Source organism: Ovis aries, chromosome 24 (genome assembly GCF_016772045.2).
Source record: "Ovis aries strain OAR_USU_Benz2616 breed Rambouillet chromosome 24, ARS-UI_Ramb_v3.0, whole genome shotgun sequence".
Classification (NCBI taxonomy): domain Eukaryota; kingdom Metazoa; phylum Chordata; class Mammalia; order Artiodactyla; family Bovidae; genus Ovis; species Ovis aries.
In genome coordinates this window covers 21,943,395-21,962,035 of record NC_056077.1, presented here as the reverse complement: position 1 = coordinate 21,962,035, position 18,641 = coordinate 21,943,395, and the positions used below count along the sequence as shown (strand labels likewise).

Here is an 18,641-nt window from a genome sequence, read left to right as displayed (position 1 = left end):
CCAATGTGTTAGGAAAGGCATTGCTCATGTACCCAAGATGATTTTCCGAGATGACTCCACAGCTTTAAATAAACCCAATCACTCAGTGACAAGATGGTTCTCTCTCTCCATCCTTCAGATCGTCACAGAGGAGTTGTGTTTCAGGCAGGTTTGTCTTTTACAACTCTTTAAGAAGGCAATGGCACCCCACTCCAGTACTCTTGCCTGGAAAATCCCATGGATGGAGGCGCCTGGTAGGCTGCAGTCCATGGGGTTGTGAAGAGTTAGACGTGACCAAGCGACTTCCCTTTCACTTTTCACTTTCATGCATTAGAGAAGGAAATGGCAACCCGCTTCAGTGTTCTTGCCTGGAGAGTCCCTGGGACGGGGGAGCCTGGTAGGCTGCCGTCTATGGGGTCGCACAGAGTCGGACACGACTGAAGTGACTTAGCAGCTTAGCAACGCTTGCTAATCTCCCTTCTTGACTTTTTTTTTTTTTTTTTGGTTCCTTTGTATGTATTGTGTTTGTATGGTTATTTTGTTTATGGCAGTTTGTAATTTACAAGAGTAATATTCAGTTTCCTTTATAAGCTCAAACACATAAATTTTTAAACAAGTCGATTCATTGGCAAATAATAAGTGAATAATGGCACTGTGCGCAGAGACTGTATGGCAACAGTGCCGAGGGTGGCAAGAAAATCACTGACATTTGGCAGCTGCTGCTCAGAGCACAGGGCTCCCCGCCCATGTCATCAGGCACCCCCTCCCCATGGAACAAATCCACTGGCTACTCTGTCAGAGTCGATATCAAGAGGGTGAGGTTCAACCAGTTTATACCACAGCAGCCAGATGGACACCCCACCCTCCTGCCTGACAAAGGTCTCCAACCTCCTGAGCTCAGCAAGATACAGGGGATTTCAGGCTAAGAAAAGGTGGGGGCGGTTTGCTCCCCCACCCACCACAACAGCAAGTAGAGACTAGGGGAATCTCCCAGGCCTTCCGGGACCCTTATTGGTCAGGAGCACTAGTCACTGGTGGGCTTCCCAGGTGGTTCAGTGGTAAAGAATCCACCTGCAATGCTGGAGACACAGGTTTGATCCTTGAGTCAGGAAGATCCCCTGGAGGAGGAAATGGCAACCCACTCCAGTACTCTTGCCTGGAAAATCCCATTGACAGAGGAGCCTGGTGGGCTACAGTCCATGGGGTCACAAAGAATCAGACACAACTTAGCGATTAAACAACTAGTCACTGACACAGAGCAGGTGTGGAACCAGAGCCTACGGGCCAGCGTTTCTAAAAGTTCAATCTTTGAACCTCCAATATCAGAATCATGTATTAAAAATATACATTTCTCTGGAAACTCACGAGCTCTCAAGTGGGGTCAAGGGTCTGAACTTTTAAATCAGATGATAGTTACTTCCAGGAAAATTTGAGAAACATTGTAATGGGGAAAAGACCAACTATAAAGAATGATTTCCACCCACCCACGCCCTCCCTCTCCTCTCCTTCTCTCCATGCCCAAATCTTCCCCCAGAGTGCCTGGAAAAATAACTACTCAGTGAGATTTATACCCTCCCCCTACCTTCCATTGGAGCCAAAAACCAAGGAAAACATCTCTCAGTCAAAAAGTCTTTGTTCAAGCAGAAGTCCTCGGACAAACACCCAAAATTTCATCAGAAATCAAACATCCTCTTTGCCCCCTCCCCTCAGCTGTGAAACTTATCTGTCAGAATCACATAATCAAAATGCGAAAGTCCAGGTGGGGTCAATGTACCACCTCAGATAATTCCACGTTCCTAGAGCCCCAAAGGTGCATAGTCTTTGCACAACCTCAAATTCCCTGGACTCAGAAAACACCAGGAGCTGCACAGACACCTAACCAGGGGCTCCTTCTAAGTGTCCCGTGGAGCACCAGCAACACCAGAGGACCATGAGCTTGTGTTCTGGAAGGTCCGGCACATGTCAAGCTGAGTTTCTCCAGAGTGTCCTGAGACGAGGTTTGGAGAGCAAGGTGTCTGCTTGTGAGGTGACCCAGGAAACACTGGTAGGGGAAAGAGGGACAGGACAAAAGGAGCCAAATGGTACCATAGGAATAGGCTAATACCGTGAGCAACTGGGCTCAAACCTGCTGGAGAGTCTGAGAGTGAAGAGAACATGCCCCTGTTGTTCCACCTGAGAGGTGAGGAAGCAGGTATTTAGCTTTCCATTTCCAGGTGGCACAGTGGTAAAAAATTCGCCTGCCAATGCAGGAGGCACAAGAGACGGGGGTTCAATCCCTGGGTCAGGAAGATCCCCTGGAGAAGGAAATGGCAACCCACTCCAGTATTCCTGCTGGGAAATCCCATCAAGAGAGGAGCCTGGAGGGCTACAGTCCTTGGGGTCACAAACCATCGGACACGATTGATCCCACTTCAGACAGTCAGTCCATCTCTCATTGGTTGAGAGCTGCCTCCACGGTCACTGACTCCCTGGCACTTAAGCCAGCCCCTCTCACAGAAGCTGAGCACATGCTTACAGCAGGCAAAGCCCCCAGGACAGACTGTCACCCATGCTTGTAGGAAGCAGTCATTGGGGTTGGTTGCTCAAAAAATTAAAAATAGAACTAACATATGATCCAGCAATCCCACTTCTGAGCACATATCCAAAGGAAATGAAACGGCTGTCTTGAAAAGATATCTGCACTCCATGTGTTTTTGCAGCATTATTCACAATAATCAATCCAAATGTCCATCAACAGATGAAGAGATAAAAATGCGGTATGGGAGGCTGAGGTTGAGCACCACCACTTTGCACCAGGAATCCTGTTGGGAAGGTCTGGCGCTAGGCCACGTGCTGTCCTGGAAGCCAGTGAACTAGACTCAGCACAGAGGAAACAAGGTCGGACTTTACTTTTTATCACCCAAGTTCTGTTTTTATTCCCTGGGGATTCTGTATGGGCTTCGCTGGTGACAAACCCCTCCTCTGCCCTGGGTCCTCCTCCTTTGCCCTGTGTCCTGCTCCTCCCTGTGTGGATTTGAAGGGACGCCGAGGGCCTGGGTCTTTTTCAGAAACTGCTTCCTGCTGAGCATGGATGGCCTGAGTGGAGGAGAGGAACCTCTCTAGGTCTGTGTGGTTGCCCCCAGGCCTCGGTCCTGACCAGTCTCATCCTCAGATGGGCGATCCCTGTTTGTCTAACCTTTGGGAGACAAAGGACCCCAGACAGTTTAAGATCCATGGCCCAAATATTAGCAAAAGAATAAGACTCACCTGTCAAATTTTTCCTGAAAATGCAGATCTCTAGGCCTTTGGTCCTGACCCAAGGCTTATGGTCAGTTCTGAGTCTCCCTTGCCATACTTGTTTCTCAGAAGAGAAGCTTCAGGTCAGACAGAGGGTCACGCAAGTGGTCCAGGGGGTCTGGTCCATTTCCCCAGGTCATTTCTCCAGAGATTGGGGCAGAATATTAGGTCCTATTCGATAGTGGAGTGGCCAGCACAGTGTACCAGTTAAGGGACAATTGGATGTACACCTTCAGTGGCTTCACTGATTGCCCTGAGGTCCTGCACCAGCCAATATTCTCCACTGGGTTTCTCTAGGGGGAGGATGGGGTATTACAGGCCAATTGGCCTGGTCTAATAAGGCCCTGGTCATTTAGGATCTGTGTCACAGGGGAAGGCTGGCAGAGAGGGTACTGTTTTCTATTGGCCGTGTATGTCTGGGTTTTAGGTGGACTATCATAGGACTGGCTCTGGTAGCTGGTCCTACCTGTCCCTGGGCCCAGATCTCAGGATTTACTCCAGGGATATGGACTTGCTCTGTGTGGGGAGGTTTGTCCTCTGTTACTAACATTATCATCTTCTGCCCCTTTGTCTAAGGGGACACCAGTCTCCAATTTGTCTCCCATTAGGTGGAGAGTAACCCTCAATTTGGGGATTACTTCTCAGGTGGCACTAATGGTAAAGAACCCACCTTCCAGTTCTCAGTAGGAGACATAAGAGACCATGGGTTTGATCCCTTGGTCAGGAAGATCCCCTGGAGGAGGGCATAGTAACCCACTCCAGTATTCTTGCCTGGAGAATGCTATGGACAGAGGAGCCTGGCAGGCTACAGTCCATAGGGTCACGAAGAGTCAGACACAACTGAAGCAACTTAGTACAGACACTACCCCCAGTTTCTGTAAGATATCTCTTCCTAGCAGGAGTAGAGGGCATTCAGGGATGAACCAGAAGGAATGGGTTTACCTGTGTTCATACAGTTCACACTCTAGTAGCTCTATGAATGTCTTTTCTCAGGCCTTCCCTGACAGCCCCATAATTTTACAATTTTTTATGACCAAGTTTGCCTGATCTGGTTTTTGTTGTTGTTTAGTCACTAAGTCCTGACCCCACGGACTGTAGCCTGCCACGGAATTTTCCAGGCAAGAATACTGGAGTGGGTCACCATTTCCTTCTCCAGAGAATCTTCCTGACCCAGGGATCAAACCCGCGTCTCCTGCATTGCAGGCGGATCCGCTACCACTGACCCACCTGGGAAGCAATCCAGCATTCAGAACCAAGTAAGCAGCACTGGTGTCCACTAAGAATTCAGCAGTCTTTGCCCTTATATCCGGAGTCAGCCAGGGCTCCTTGAGGGTCAGTTGGAGTGCCAGCTTAGAAGCCTCCTGACCCCATCATTCTCCATCTTTTTGAACCATTTGCTGTCAAGGAGAGTAGCTGAGATTTGCATTTCCATCCCTTTTGGGGGGTGTCAAGGACATTCTCTTTTCCAGGTCCCTCTTATGTACATGTGGCACACTGATTAGGTCCTAGCTTCCTTGGCTTGCTGTCCCTCAGTGGGAGCCAGAGGTCACTCGCCAGAGTCAAGGGTCTCTGTGGGTGGTTAGTCCAGGTTCCTGTGCTGACTGGTTGATGTTGGAGGGCAAGAGCCAATAGCCAATAGCCAATAGCCCACTTCGGGAGGAAGTCAGGTCACTGGTCTCATGCCTCCCTTGGGACCCTTTCATGCTCAGGTGTCTTTAGTGCCTTTTCCTGAACTTGGACTGAGAGTACTCATTCTGTTTTTTCATAAGTACCCATGATCTGGGTTTTTTCTTGGTCTCACCTCTTGGCTCACAGGGCTGCCCATGCTCCTTCACTAAACTGGAAGTGATGATGGAGAATCCTACTGTTGACCCCTGGAGGTCAGCAAGGACAGCAAGAAGCTCTGGTGCAGCTATGACATCGTGTACAGAGATCAAGAGACAGATCGCTGGCAAGACAGCAGGCAGGACTGCTGGGCTCCCTCTGGTCCAAGGATCCCCACTGTCCCTGGCGTCCAGCAGCATGGGAGACTGGCCAGAGACAGCAGACAGACACGCGTGAGTTTCAGTCTCTGATCCCCAGAAATGCCACAGTGGGAGGGACCCGCTCAAGGGGGCACAGTCCAGATGACTGTGGGGGCTACGCTGGGTGCACACCACACCTGGGTACCAGGTTGCTGGGCAGAGTGGTTCTGAGTTTGCCACCATTCTACCCCAGAAGAGTGTACTCAGAGATTAGAGTCAGTCATCCTAACATGACCCTCCCAGAGCCACGCAGTCCTCCCACTAGAGCAAACTGGAGCCTAGGGGATTGGTGCAGGCCAAAAGGCCATGATCTGTCCTATCTAGGTCACCAAAACTTGTTACCAATGTCTTTGAGTCAGTCCTCACAGTCTTCCTGCCCTGTGTTGTTCGAGCCAATAAAATGAGACCAAGTTTGGTTCAGAAGCAAAAAAAAAAAAAAAAAAAAAAATGTGGTATACACGTTGTTGTTATTGTTTAGTCGCTAAGTCATGTCCAACTCTTTGAAACCCTATAGATTGTAGCCCGCCAGGAAAGCTGTGGCAAACCTAGACACAGTATTAAAGTAGAGACATCACTTTGCCAACAAAGGTCCATATAGTCAAAGCTATGGTTTTTCCAGTAGTCATGTATGGATGTGAGAGCTGGACCATAAAGAAGGATTAGTGTCAAAGAATTGATGCTTTCAAACTGCAGTGATGAAGGAGACTCTTGAGATTCCCTTGAATCTCAACCAACCTTTGAATCCTAAAGGCAATCAACCTTGAATACTCATTGGAAGGACTGAGGCTGAAGCTCCAATACTTTGGCCACCTGATGTGAATAGCTGACTCATTGGGAAAGACCCTGATGCTGGGAAAGGTTGAAGGTAAGAGGAGAAGGGGGCACCTAAAGATGAGATGGTTAGAGAGCATCGCCAACTCCATGGACATGCATTTGAGGAAACTCCGGGAGATAGTGACAGATAGGAACTCTCTGCAGTCAGAGTTGCACCCAGAGAGTCGGACAACTTTACGACTGAACAACAATCCAAGCTGAGTAATTTCCAGAGATCTGCCGTACGATGTAGTGCCTACAGTAAACAATAATATTGTGCACTAAAACATGTGTTAAGCAGGTAGGTCTCACGGTACATGTTCTTAGTACACATTACACTCATTTAAAAAAAAGAAACAAAGGGCCACAAGGAGACTTTTGGAGATGATGGATATGTTTATTACCTTGACCGTGGTAATGGTAACACAAGAGTATACATATGTCCAAACTCACCAAATTGCATACCTTAATTATATGTAGTCTTTTGTACACCAATTATACCTCAATAAAGCTGGGGAAAAGTCATTGGCATACACAGTAATGGTGAATGCCAGGCAGCTGATATGCTAATAAATGTTTAACAACAGGCTCTTCTAAGCAGAAAAGCCCCAGACTATTGCATCTGCCAGTGTCTATGATGTAAAGAAAGACTCCCAACACAGCAGTTTGAAGCCACCAAGTCTGACATCACTGAAGGCAGAGTCAGGAAGACAGAAGCACAGTTGGCTCCCATGTGCTGATACAAGACAACTCCAGCACAGGCCTGGGAAGGGATATAGGCAGGGTTCCCACAGCATCTCCTACATGTACAGCCAGACTTCTTCGTGATGGACATAGAATCTCCAGATTTTATGTGACTTTTATACTCTATTCTGTGAAATGCCAATGTTTGAACATCTTACCATGAGAAAAAAGGAAGTACTCCCCAAACCTTTTAATTATCTCATACTCTAGGAAGATGTCTTCTTTATTATTTTTACATCACCTCTTCCCCAGCTACCCATCCTCATCACACTGGCAAGTACCTATGAGATCAGAGAAAACCCATTTAAGAAACCAGACTTTAAGAATCCCTCCACTTGGTCAACCCAACAGTAATGGAAACCTCTTGTTTCACTTGATCAATATCTTTTCCCCTTCTGATAAGAGCCTTTCATTTTCTTGAAGCAACTACCCCTTACCCTATCTTGAGTCCTCAGGCCTTACTTCCTGGCTTTAGTGGTTGGGACACGACATAATCCTGGCCAAATAGAGAGTCCCATCCCCTGGAGAAGGGACAAGGCTCCAGTGGGGCTAAGGACACTCTTTGCTTGGAACTGTTGAAAAAAGAAAATCTCTTCCCACGCTAGGAGGATGGAATCCTGGAGCTGCACGTGACCATCCTCCACCACAAGGAAAGAGCCCTCCTGAGAATGAATCCAACACAAAAGAAAGTTGAGATGAGAGACAGAGAAAAACTGAGTCCCAATAGCATCCTTTGAGCCCTTGGATCCAGCTGGGCCTGAGACACTTCCAGACTTTCCCAGTTTTCTGAAGATACTTTCATACTTTTTCAATGTATGGGTCCATAAAACTCTTCTTTAACTTTGATTTGGGTTTTCGGTCACTTAAAACCGCCAAGATTTCTGGCCCATTCACAGATCTGAGATCAGGTGAATTATACGCATCCTTCCGGTTTTCTCTCCTTGGCCCTAAATAGAGCTCAGTGTAGATGTAAGAATACAGTTCACTGGGGCTGTGCCTCCCCAAGGATGAATCCCAAGCAGAACTGGTCCATGTAAGCTACCCAAAGGCACAACGGGGGTCACTTCAGAATCCGGATGCTCATTTTCTGTTCGATGTTCATCTTTTCTAAGGACTGGGGAGGGCGAGATGGGTGGTAGTCAAGAGGCTTGAATTCCAAACCTCTATGCTTCCAACCTCCTTTCCCATTCCCGAGGCCCCATGTTTCCCTGGAGCCCCCTCTCTTTATGCCCTCCTCCTTCCAACATAATCCCCCATGTCCACCTGATCTCAGGTGGACTCAGGAGTCCCCAGGGACTCCTGATCTCAGCTCCCCAGGCCTGAGGGCACCCTAACCTTGGCAAACTCCAGGAAGGACACAGCTCCATCCCCATCTTCATCCGCTTCCTGCACCGTGCGGTCGGCGATGCTCTCCAGCTGCTCTTCTGTCACCTGTACCCCAACCATCAGTCGGAGTGCCTGGGAGTTGGAGGAGGAGACAGAGATAGCCATAAAGAGGAGGCACAAGGACCATGAGCACCAACCCCCAAACCTTGTCCACATCACCCCAACTGTCAGTACCCATTTTACAATCCATCCCTCCTTCACTTTTCACCCCGTTCCACTCACTTCCCACCACAACCCCCAATAATTCTCGTCACTTCTCCATCCAACCCCCCATGTGGCCTTCACTATCCTAGGTTCACCTCAGCAACATACAGCAAGTTCATTGCGTGCATGCTAAGTTGCTTCACTCGTGTCTGACTTTGTGCGACCCTACTGACCCTATTGAATGTAGCCCACGGGGCTCCTCTGTCCAGGGGATTCTCTAGGCAAGAATAACTGGAGTGGGTTGTCATGCCCTCACCGGGGATCTTCCCAACCTAGGGCTTGAACCGACATCTCTTGTGTCTCTTGTATTAGCAGGCGGGTTCTTTACCCAGCCTTCATGTATCTTCCACCCCCTTCCCCACCTCATCCTTCAATTAGTCCCAAATCCATCCTCCACTTCATCAGTGTTTCTCAGTCTCAGCACTGTTGACATTTGGGGCCAGATAACCCCTTGTCATGGGGGCAGAGGGCCACCCTGTGTATTGTAAAATGTTCAGCAGAGTTCCTGACCTCTGCCTACTAAGTGTCAGGAGCACTGCCCCTTCCCCTTCTTCATTCGCAACAGCCAAAAATGTTTCTTAGATACTGCCAATATCATTCAGGGGGCAAAACCTACCCCCCCTCACCGCCCCCGCCAACCCCCACATTGAGAGCCACTGATCTATGTCCAACCTCATACCGAAATGTTCCCCATTCCATCTCCCAACTAACCCACATTCCAACACCACTCATTCCCATTACCCACCCAAGACCCCAGTCATCTGCATCTCCCACCCACAAACCATCTCCCCATCCTCCACAACTGGGTCACATCTCTTGCCCCTGCGTTCTTCCAACCTGCAGCATCTCATGCCTGGAGATCTTCCCATCTCGATCCAAGTCGTAGAGCTGAAAGGCAACTGGGAAGAAAGTGGGGGAGGGAAAGGATGGGTCTTCCCTGGTTCTCTTCCCTCAAAAGTTCATCTTGGGGGAGTGGGGGGGCGGGGCTCCCAAAGGGAGTACGGGGGGCCTGGGGCCTCTCATGGGGCATGGTAAATCTGGGGTCTCACTGTGGGGAGGGGGGCACAAACTCACAGCGAAGTTTGTTCATTCTGCTGTTGAGGGGCTCGGGTTCCTTGGGGTCCCGGTTTCCTTCCTCCTCTTCATCCACAGGTCGAAAATGAGCCAGGACTCTGACAAAGCCTGGAAAGTCCAGTCGCAGACTCCTGGGAGGGGAGAGGGCAGGTGGGCAATGGGGCAGAAGCGGTGCTCACCGTGACCATCCCTCTGCCTCTGGTCTTGACCTCCCCTGACAAACTCTCACCTCCGTCTTCCCACCCCTGGGAGGCTTACCCGTCTGGGAAGAAGCTGTCTATAATGCGGTCGCCCAGGGGGTTCACGGCCAGCGCCCCGATCTGCTGCAGATCCAGGCGGCTGGAAAGACAAAGTTCAAAGAGGAGATGGTCAGGGAGGGGACAGGATCAGAAAGCAGAGGTGAGAGGTCAGAAGGCCAGCTCCTGCTTACCTCAGGTAGCCCTTGCCGGTCCTATCCAGCGCTTGGAATCGGTCATACAGGCGGCGCAGACTGGCCTGCGAGACTGCTGGGCGGGGACGAGGGGCGGTAAGAAGGGGGTCGGGGGAGTAAGGTGGACGCTGGGGACGCGCCGGGATCCCAGGGCACGCTCCGTCCACCTGGCGGCCGCAGGGGGTGGGCTGGGGGCGGAAGGCTGGCTGAAGGGAGGGCTCCCCGGGGCCGAGAGGGCAGGGAGGGGGCGGGCGTGACGAGACCTGGGAGATCAGGGAGACCAAAACCACCCCTTCCATCCGGTGCAATGCCGGCCCGGGGCTATCCAGGCGCCCGCAAACCGGGAGCCGGGACCCCTGGGTGAACGCGCCCCCATCCCCCAGCGAGCCGGGCTGCCGGGATCTCCTAGGTTCCAAGCCCCGGGACCCCCACCGGAGCCGCCCGGGACCCCGCCGGGCCCCCGGACGCGGCGCGCCGCACTCACAGCCGGTCTCCCGCCGGAGGCTGTCCACGTCGGGGATCCTGGCAGCGTGGGAGCTGCGGGAGCCCATGGCTGAGCTGCCGCCGGGCCGCCGTCCTCCCCGCCCGCCGCCCAGGCGCGGCCGCCTTGTGGCCCCGGGGCCGAAGGCCGCAGCCTTGGCGGGGAGCCAGGCTCCTGAACCCCGGCGTTCCTTGCCTCCCACCCGCGACCCGGGCGAATGGAAAGCCGGGCCCAGGGCGGCGGGGTCAGCAGGGCGGGCGCGAACAACAGGCGGTTTCATCCCTAGACTCTGAGGTCGGGCGGGGCGGGGCTGGGCGGGGCTGGGCCCGCCCCCGCCGCGGGCCTGGCCCCCTCCCGAGGGTCCGCCTCTCCCCCGCCCGCGGGTCTGTCCCCCAGCCAAGGACCCGTCCCCACCTCCCCCGCCGCGGGCCCGGCCCCCTCCCGAGGGTCCGCCTCTCCCCCCGCCCGCGGGTCTGTCCCCACCCCCTGCGTGTCCTCCTCCCCCAGAGAGGGTCCGCCCCCCCGCGGGTCCGCACCCTACCCCGGATCCGCTCCCCACCTCCCCCAGAGAGGGTCCGCCCCACTACCCAGGATCCGTCCCCACCTCCCCCGCCGCGGGTTCATTTCCCCCCCGAGGGTCCTCCCCCCCGCCCGCCCGCGGGTCCGCGCTCCCCGAGGGTCCTCCCCCCCGCCCACCGCGGGTCCTCCTCCCCACTTTGGGTCCACCTCTCCCACCCCCGCGGGTCCGCCCTCCTCTCCGGTCCACCCCTCCTCGACGATCCGTCGTACCCCCTCACGAGGATCCGCCCCCAGCCCGAGGATTCGCCCCCCATCCCCCGAGTCCGCCTCCCCGCCACCTCGCGCCCCGCGAATCCGCGTTCCCACGCTCGCTGGGGCACCGACCTGCCATCTCCCGCCCGGCCCGGCCCTCCCAGCCCGGGGCCTCCCCGGTCCTAAAGAGCAAGGCTCGAGGTCCCGACCTTCTTCATCTGGAGAGAGAATCCAAGCCCTTCTGGGAAGTGGGTGGCGGCTGAGGAGGGGAGCGAGACACCCTGGTCCCAGTCTGGGAAGGCCCCAGCTTGGGCTCCTTCCCCAGGCAGTGGGAGTGGCCTTGAAGGAACTCCAAAGAGGGCTGGAGTGTGGAGGGTCGTGGGGCATAGATGAAGGGCTCTTTTAAGTGGAAGGAGCACTGGATTTGGAGGACTTGGATTGGAATCCCAGCTATGCTTCTAACTCTGAACAAGTCGGCATTTCTTGGTTTTATCTGTTTTGTTTGATCCATATAACATTGTTGATGTCTAACTGAGTAAATGCTTAAAAATCAGAATATAGTTCCGTGTGTTAGTTACTGTCACGTCCGACTCTTTGCCACCCCATGGACTATAGCCACCCAGGCTTCTCTGTCCATGGAATTTTCCAGGCAAGAATACTGGAGTGGGTTGCCATTCGCTTCTCCAGGGGATCTTCCTGACCCAGGAATCAAACCCAGGTCTCCTGTATCGTGGGCGGATATGGAACCAAATTTCCAAAATTCCTGTTTTCTGAGAAATCAGGAGATCTGACACCACTAGGCCCTCTCTCGTGCCTGGCACCATGAGCATATATCTGGGAACAGCAGCCATGTTTAGATGGGGCGTCCTGGGGGTCCTCTTGGTGCAGTCCCCTCCCAGCCCAGTTGCTCCCCTATGAACCCTGTCAGCTCTGGTAGAAGCTCCAGGCTGGGACTGATTTAGACCTCTGACCAGCCCTCAAGTACCAAAGAATCCACAGCAGCCTGGGGAGGGTTACAAACCCCACTGTGACCACCCTGAACATAATGACCACAGCAGCAAGGGCTCTCATTTTTCTGAACACTCACCACGGACCCTGCACTTTGCAAAGCCCTTTAAATGCATTAACTCACACAACTAGCTGGAAGGCCATCTTTCCACTTTTTTATGGTGGATGCTGCCATCACTTAAAAAGTTGTGAGTTATGACAAATCATCCATCCTCAAGGTCAGGGGTGGGGGTGGGCTTCCCTGATATCTCAGCTAGTAAAAGAATCTGCCTGCAATGTGGGGGACCTGGGTTCAATCCCTGGGTCGGGAAGATCCCCTGGAGAAGGGAAAGGCTACCCACTCCAGTATTCTGGCCTGGAGAATTCCATGGACTGTATAGTCCATGGAGTCGAAAAGAGCTGGACATGGCTCAGAGACTTTCACTTTCGTCTGTCCTCAAAGGGGGTCACAAAGAGTTAGACACGACTTAGCTACGCAAAGAGTCGGACACGACTGAGCGACTGAACTGAACTGAACTAGCTACTGAACAACAACAGCAAATCTGTAATATTAAAATACCATGGGAGAGGGGTGGTTAAGGAAAAAAAGTCTAACAGTGCTCGTTCAATGGGGATGTAAAAAAAAAAAAAGTTGAGAAAATCATGTTGAAAAGGAACAAGCACCACTTTGCAAGTCCAGCTTTGCACGTATCATTACCCTGTATTCCCCCATCATAATCACACGTATACACAGATTTCCCAAGGGGAAAAGAGGCAAGCTGTTCATTTCAAGGGTTCAAGTTCATACCCACCCTGGAGAGAGGGAAACAATCAAGCCTCTAGCCCCAGGCAGAGTCTCACATCAGATAAGCCTTGAAAATATTGATCTAAGAAGTGCATTCTGCTCTTTCAGATACCCCAAGGATTAGACAGCTGGCACAAAGAATGCTCGGTTCCCTTTCGATGCCCCCTGAGGACTAAAGCATTCAGGAAACCATGCTGCTCCCTAATGAAGCCCAGCAATCACTGCAGTGCATCCCTAGGAGAGTCGGTCAGGTTAGGTTCTGAACCCAGGAGGTGATAACAGTCCCTGGGAGTTTGCAATAATCACCTCAGGCCAGCTTGGGCTGCTGATCTTGGAAAGAGCTCCTCCAGCCTTAATCTCTGAGTCAGCTCTGCACTGATGCAAATCAGGTCAGCGAGTCATTAACAACCTGCGTCCCCACACCATCGCAAGCTTCCAGGAAAACACTCCGTTAGAACCCCTTCTTGCTTCATGAACACAAGTAGCATCCCAATCAACTTCATATATATACTTGGCCACATCTTTTCAGGGCATTTACAAGGAGGGATGCTTTGGGGAGAATTTCATCTGAAGAATCTGTTGAACAGGATTCAGGCTGAATGCTTGCTTTCTGCTTTTAAGCTGCATAAGCGTTGGGGCTGCTAAGTCACTTCAGTCATGTCCGACTCTGTGCGACCCCATAGACGGCAGCCCACCAGGCTCCCCTGTCCCTGGGATTCTCCAGGCAAGAACACTGGAGTGGGTTGCCATTTCCTTCTCCAATGCATTAAAGTGAAAAGTGAAAGGGAAGTCACTCAGTCGTGTCCGACTCTTAGAGACCCCATGGACTACAGCCTACCAAGCTCCGCCGTCCATGGGATTTTCCAGGCAAGAGTACTGGAGTGGGTTGCCATTGCCTTCTCCAATAAGAGTTGCTAGCCATTCTTGAGGAAGCAATACTTCCAACTTCAGTATAACAGAGGTCCGACTGGAAAAATGCATGTGCAAGAATCAGTTCAGTTCCGTTCAGTTGCTCAGTCGTGTCTGACTCTTTGCCACCCCATGGACTGCAGCATGCCAGGCTTTCCTGTCTTTCACCAACTCCCGGAGCCTGCTCAGACTCATGTCCATCAAGCCCATGATACCACCCAACCATCTTATCCTCTGTCATCCCCTTCTCCTCCTGCCCTCAATCTTTCCCAGCAGCAGGGTCTTTTCCAGTGAGTCTGTTTTTCGCATCAGGTTGCCAAAGTATTGGAGTTTCAGCCTTAACATCAGTCCTTCCAATGAATATTCAGGATTGATTTCCTTTACAATGGACTGCTTTGACCTCCTTGCAGTCCAAGGGACTCTCAAGAGTCTTCTCCAACACCACAGTTCAAAAGCATCAATTCTTTGGCATTCAGCCTTCTTTATGGTTTTTCTTGACTACTGGAAAAACCATAGCTTTGACTAGATGGACCTTTGTTGGCAAAGTAATATCTCTGCTTTTAAATATTCTGTCTAGGTTTGTCACAGCTTTTCTTCCAAGGAGCAAGCTTCATTTAATTTCATGGCTGCAGTCACCATCTGCAGTGATTTTGGAGCCCCCCAAAATAAAGTCTGCCACTGTTTCCACTGTTTCTCCATCTATTTGCCATGAAGCGATGGGACCAGATGCCATGATCTTTGTTTTCTGAATGTTGAATTTTAAGCCAACTTTTTCACTCTCCTCTTTCACGTTCATCAATATGTTCTTTAGTTCTTTGCTTTCTGCCATAAGGGTGGTGTCATCTGTGTATCTGAGGTTATTGATATATCTCCCGGCAATCTTGATTCCAGCTTGTGCTTCATCCAGCCCGACATTTCACACGCTGTACCCTGCATATAAGTTAAATGAGCAGGGTGACAATAGACAGCCTTGAAGTACTCCTTTCCAGATTTGGAACCGGTCTGTTGTTCCAAATTAAGAAATATACAAGAATAGTTGGGTACATATAGAGCACTTTCAACTCAATAATAAAAAGACAACTCAAATTGTTTTTACAATGTTCACAACGAGTTTAATATTTTTTAATATTAATTTTTATTTATTTGGCTGCATCAGGTCTTAGTGGTGACACTTGGGATCTTTGCTCCTCACTGAGGCATGTGAGATCTTTTTAGCTATAGCATGTGGGATCTAGTTCCCTGCGTAGACATCGAACTCTGGGCCCCCTGCACTCGGAGCACAGAGACCTAGCCACTAGACTACCATGGAAGTCCTAATACTTTAATATATGTTAGAGCTCTTTTTCCCCATAAAACTGCAGGCTGCTTAAGGGTGGAGGGCACATAAGATATTATATAGACAAGGCCAGATACCTGGGAAGTCCAAATATCTGTGTCCTCAGGCTGAGAGCTCAGGCTGAGGCTTGACCAAATCCAACTTTCCGCCCTAATGCTATGAGTGGGACTTGGTTAGTTTTTCAAATTAAGCTTTTAAAATTTGTCAGCTTAGCAGGGAACTTATGCACTGCAAACTCATCTTTCTAGCAATAATCAAGTTACATCAGACACAAGGTGGCCTGTTTCCTGAGTTATTTAATTAGAATCTACAGATATTCACAGGGAAAGCATATTTCAAAACAGGCTGCCTCTTTGGGAGAGAGTAGGGGTGGAGTGCACAAATGGGGGAGGAAAGAACAAGATGTAGCCCCTGGACGATGATATTAGCTCCAGGCTTGTTTAGCTAGGAGCAAGGATCTTTACATGTTAGATTTCCAGAGAGGTGCTTGGAAAGGAGAGTGGGCTGAAGCTGAGCTTGGATATCACCACGAGGAAGGGAGAGTTGAGAATTTCAAACAGCTGTGGTTCTTGGAGCACTGCTACCCAAGGTAACTACATAAGAAGTTCCCTCCAAGACAGATGTCCTGGACTTCCCTGGTGGTACAGCGGATAAGAACCTGCCTGCCAATACAGGGGAGAGTGAGTTCGATCCCTGGGCTGGGAAGATCCCACATGTGTCAGACTAACTACACCCATGAGCCATAGCTGTTGAACCTGTGCCCTAGAGCCTGGGAGCTGTAACTACGATAGCCCAAGCAACTGGAGCATGTGCCCTTCAGCAAGAGAAGCCACTGCGGTGAGAAGCCCGAGCACCGCAACTAGAGAAAGCCCTCTTGCAGCAATGAAGACCCAATGCAACCAAAAATAAAATAAAATTAATTGATTAATTTTTTAAAAAGATAGCTATCCTCATTTGGTTAAGGTTCAGCTGTAACAAAGAACCCTCACATAAGAATGGCAAATTGATGTTTTCATCTGTCTCATTGTTGGGTCTGGAGGTAAACAGCCTAGGGCTGGTCTGGCAGGGCTGCTCTAGGAAACTCCTCTGCCTGGATGCTCTACCATCCCCGGAGAGTTGCCCTCACCCAGGATGCACACCAGCCAGGATGGACCTCGAGCCGCAGAGCTCCCCTTCTCAGCAGCAGGATAGAGGAAGAAGCAGAGAAAAGGACCTGTCTCTCTCTTCTAGGAAATATCCTTAGAAGTCATATAAATCGCTTCCCAGTCCATCTTGGAGGGACAGTTAGTCTCACAACCAGCCTACCTGCAGAGGAAGCTGGAAACTTCTGTGATATGGGCAGCTATGTGTGCAGCTAAAATCTGCAGGTTCCAAATAACCCAGTTTTGTTCTTTTAAATAAAGTTTTATTGTGCTGGGCTCAGTCGTGTTCAACACTTCAGGACCCCATGGATGGCAGCCTGCCAGGCTCCTCTGTCCATGGGATTTCCCAGGCAAGAATACTGGAGTTGGTTGCCATTTCCTTCTGGGGATCTTCCCTACCTAGGGATAGAACCTGTTTCTCCTGCAAGTTTGCTGCATTGCAGGTGGATTCTTTACTGCTGATCCACCAGGGAAGCTCCCCACCCCCCAAATAACCCAATTTTTAAGTGAGAAAAAAAAACAACAACAACAGACATTTCTCCAAAGATGTGCAAATGGGCAAGAAACACGTGAAAAAGATGCTCAATATCATTAGTCATCAGGGGAACACAAATAAAACCACAATGAGATTTCACTTCACGCCCACTAGACTGACTAGAATTTAAAACAAAACAAAACAATGGAAAATAATAACTCTTGGCCAGAATGTAGAGAAATTGGAACCCTCATACATTACTGGTAGAAATGTAAAATGGTGCAGCTGCTACCAAAAACAGTTTGGAGATTTCTCAGTAAGTTAAACAGAATTACCATATAAGCAATTCCACTCCTAAGTATATACCCAAAAGAATTGAAAACAAGTGGTAAAACAAAAACTTGTCCATGACTTGCTTATAGCAGCATTATTCACAATAGCTACTAGGTGAAAACAATCCAAATGTCCACTGACTAATGGGTAAATAAAATGTGATAAATAAATTATGGGCTTCCCAGGTGGCTCAGTGGTAAAAAAAAAAAAAAAAAATCTGCCTGCCAATGCAGGAGACACAGGAGATGCAAGTTTGATCCCTGGGTCAGGAAGATCCCCTGGAGGAGGAAATGGCAACTCACTCCCGCATTCTTGCCTGGAGAATCCCATGGACAGAAGAGCTTGGCAGGCTGCAATCCATGGGTTGCAAAGAGCTGGACATGACTGAGCATACCCAGACATATATGTTACAATGAAGTATCATTCAACCATAAAAAGGAATTAAGCGCTGATACATGCCACAATAAGGATGAACATTGAAAACAATCTAAATAAAATAAACCAGTCACAAAAGACCACGTATGATATTACTTCATTATAACATGAAATGTTAAGAATGGGAAAATCTATAGAGACAGAAAGTAAATTAGTGGTTACTTAGGGCTAGGGGAGCCAGTGAGAAAGAGAGTTACAGATAAAGGGTACAAAGTTTATTTTTTTTCAACTTTTGAAAATATTCATGTATTTGGCTGCACCAGGTCTTAGCTACACACATGGGATCCTTAGTTGCAGCATGTGAGATCTAGTTCCCTGACCAGGGATGGAACCCAGGCCCCCATGTGGGATTTTGAAGTCTTAGCCACTAGACCATCAGGGAAGTCCCACAAGGTTTATTTTTGAGGTGATGAAAACATTCTAAAATTGACTATGGTCATGGTTACACATATCCGTGTATATATGTCTATTGAATTGTGCAGTTTAAGTGGTGATTTATATACTGTGTGAATTATATCTCAACAAAGAGGTTGAATAAATGACCTGGATAACCTTGATGGTGTGGTCCCTCCCCTAGAGCTAGACATCCTGAAGTGTAAAATCAAGTGGGCCTTAGGAAGCACCACTACGAACAAAGCTAGTAGAGGTGAAGGAATTCCAGCTGAGCTATTTTAAATCCTAAAAGATGATGCTATTAAAGTGCTGCACTCAATATGACAGCAAATTTGGAAAATTCAGCAGTGGCCACAGGACTGGAAAAGGTCAGTCTTCAGTCGAGTCCCAAAGAAGGGCAATGCCAAAGAATGTTCAAACTACCACACAATTGCGCTCATTTCACCTGCTAGCAAAATTATGCTCAAAATCCTTCAAGCTAGGCTTCAGCAGTACATGAACTGAGAACTTCCAGATGTAAAAGCTGGATTTAAAAAAGGCAAGGGAACCACAGATCAAATGGCCAACATCCGATGGATCATAGAGAAAGCAATTCAGAAATTGCTTTCATCAAGAAAGGGATTTCTATTCCTTTCATAGAGAAA

General features: G+C 49.8%; 1 protein-coding gene across 2 annotated transcripts; it reads right to left on the bottom strand.

The window, feature by feature from the left end:
* Positions 1-6,465: 6,465 nt before the first annotated feature.
* CHP2 (calcineurin like EF-hand protein 2) lies at positions 6,466-10,695 on the bottom strand. 2 transcript variants are annotated; one of them, XM_015104128.4, is made up of 7 exons: positions 10,415-10,695; positions 9,931-10,003; positions 9,759-9,839; positions 9,501-9,631; positions 9,264-9,325; positions 8,172-8,294; positions 6,466-7,950 (listed from the first exon to the last, which is right to left on the bottom strand). In XM_015104128.4, the coding sequence occupies exons 1-7, from the start codon at positions 10,689-10,691 to the stop codon at positions 7,897-7,899; spliced, it is 801 nt and encodes a 266-aa protein (XP_014959614.3). In that variant the 5' UTR covers positions 10,692-10,695; the 3' UTR covers positions 6,466-7,896. The 2 variants fall into 2 exon arrangements, with proteins under 2 accessions (XP_014959614.3, XP_060262293.1); XM_060406310.1 differs by lacking the exons at positions 6,466-7,950; positions 9,264-9,325.
* Positions 10,696-18,641: the final 7,946 nt, after the last annotated feature.

Excerpts from the sequence above, each read along its gene's own strand:
- CHP2 (XM_015104128.4), bottom strand. The coding sequence starts at position 10,691 with ATGAAACCGCCTGTTGTTCGCGCCCGCCCTGCTGACCCCGCCGCCCTG. Across the intron at positions 8,295-9,263 it reads CCAGGCATGAGATGCTGCAG|GCACTCCGACTGATGGTTGG; the intron begins GTTGGAAGAACG and ends TCCAACTCCCAG. Across the intron at positions 7,951-8,171 it reads CCTTCCTGGAGTTTGCCAAG|TCCTTAGAAAAGATGAACAT; the intron begins GTTAGGGTGCCC and ends CGCCCTCCCCAG.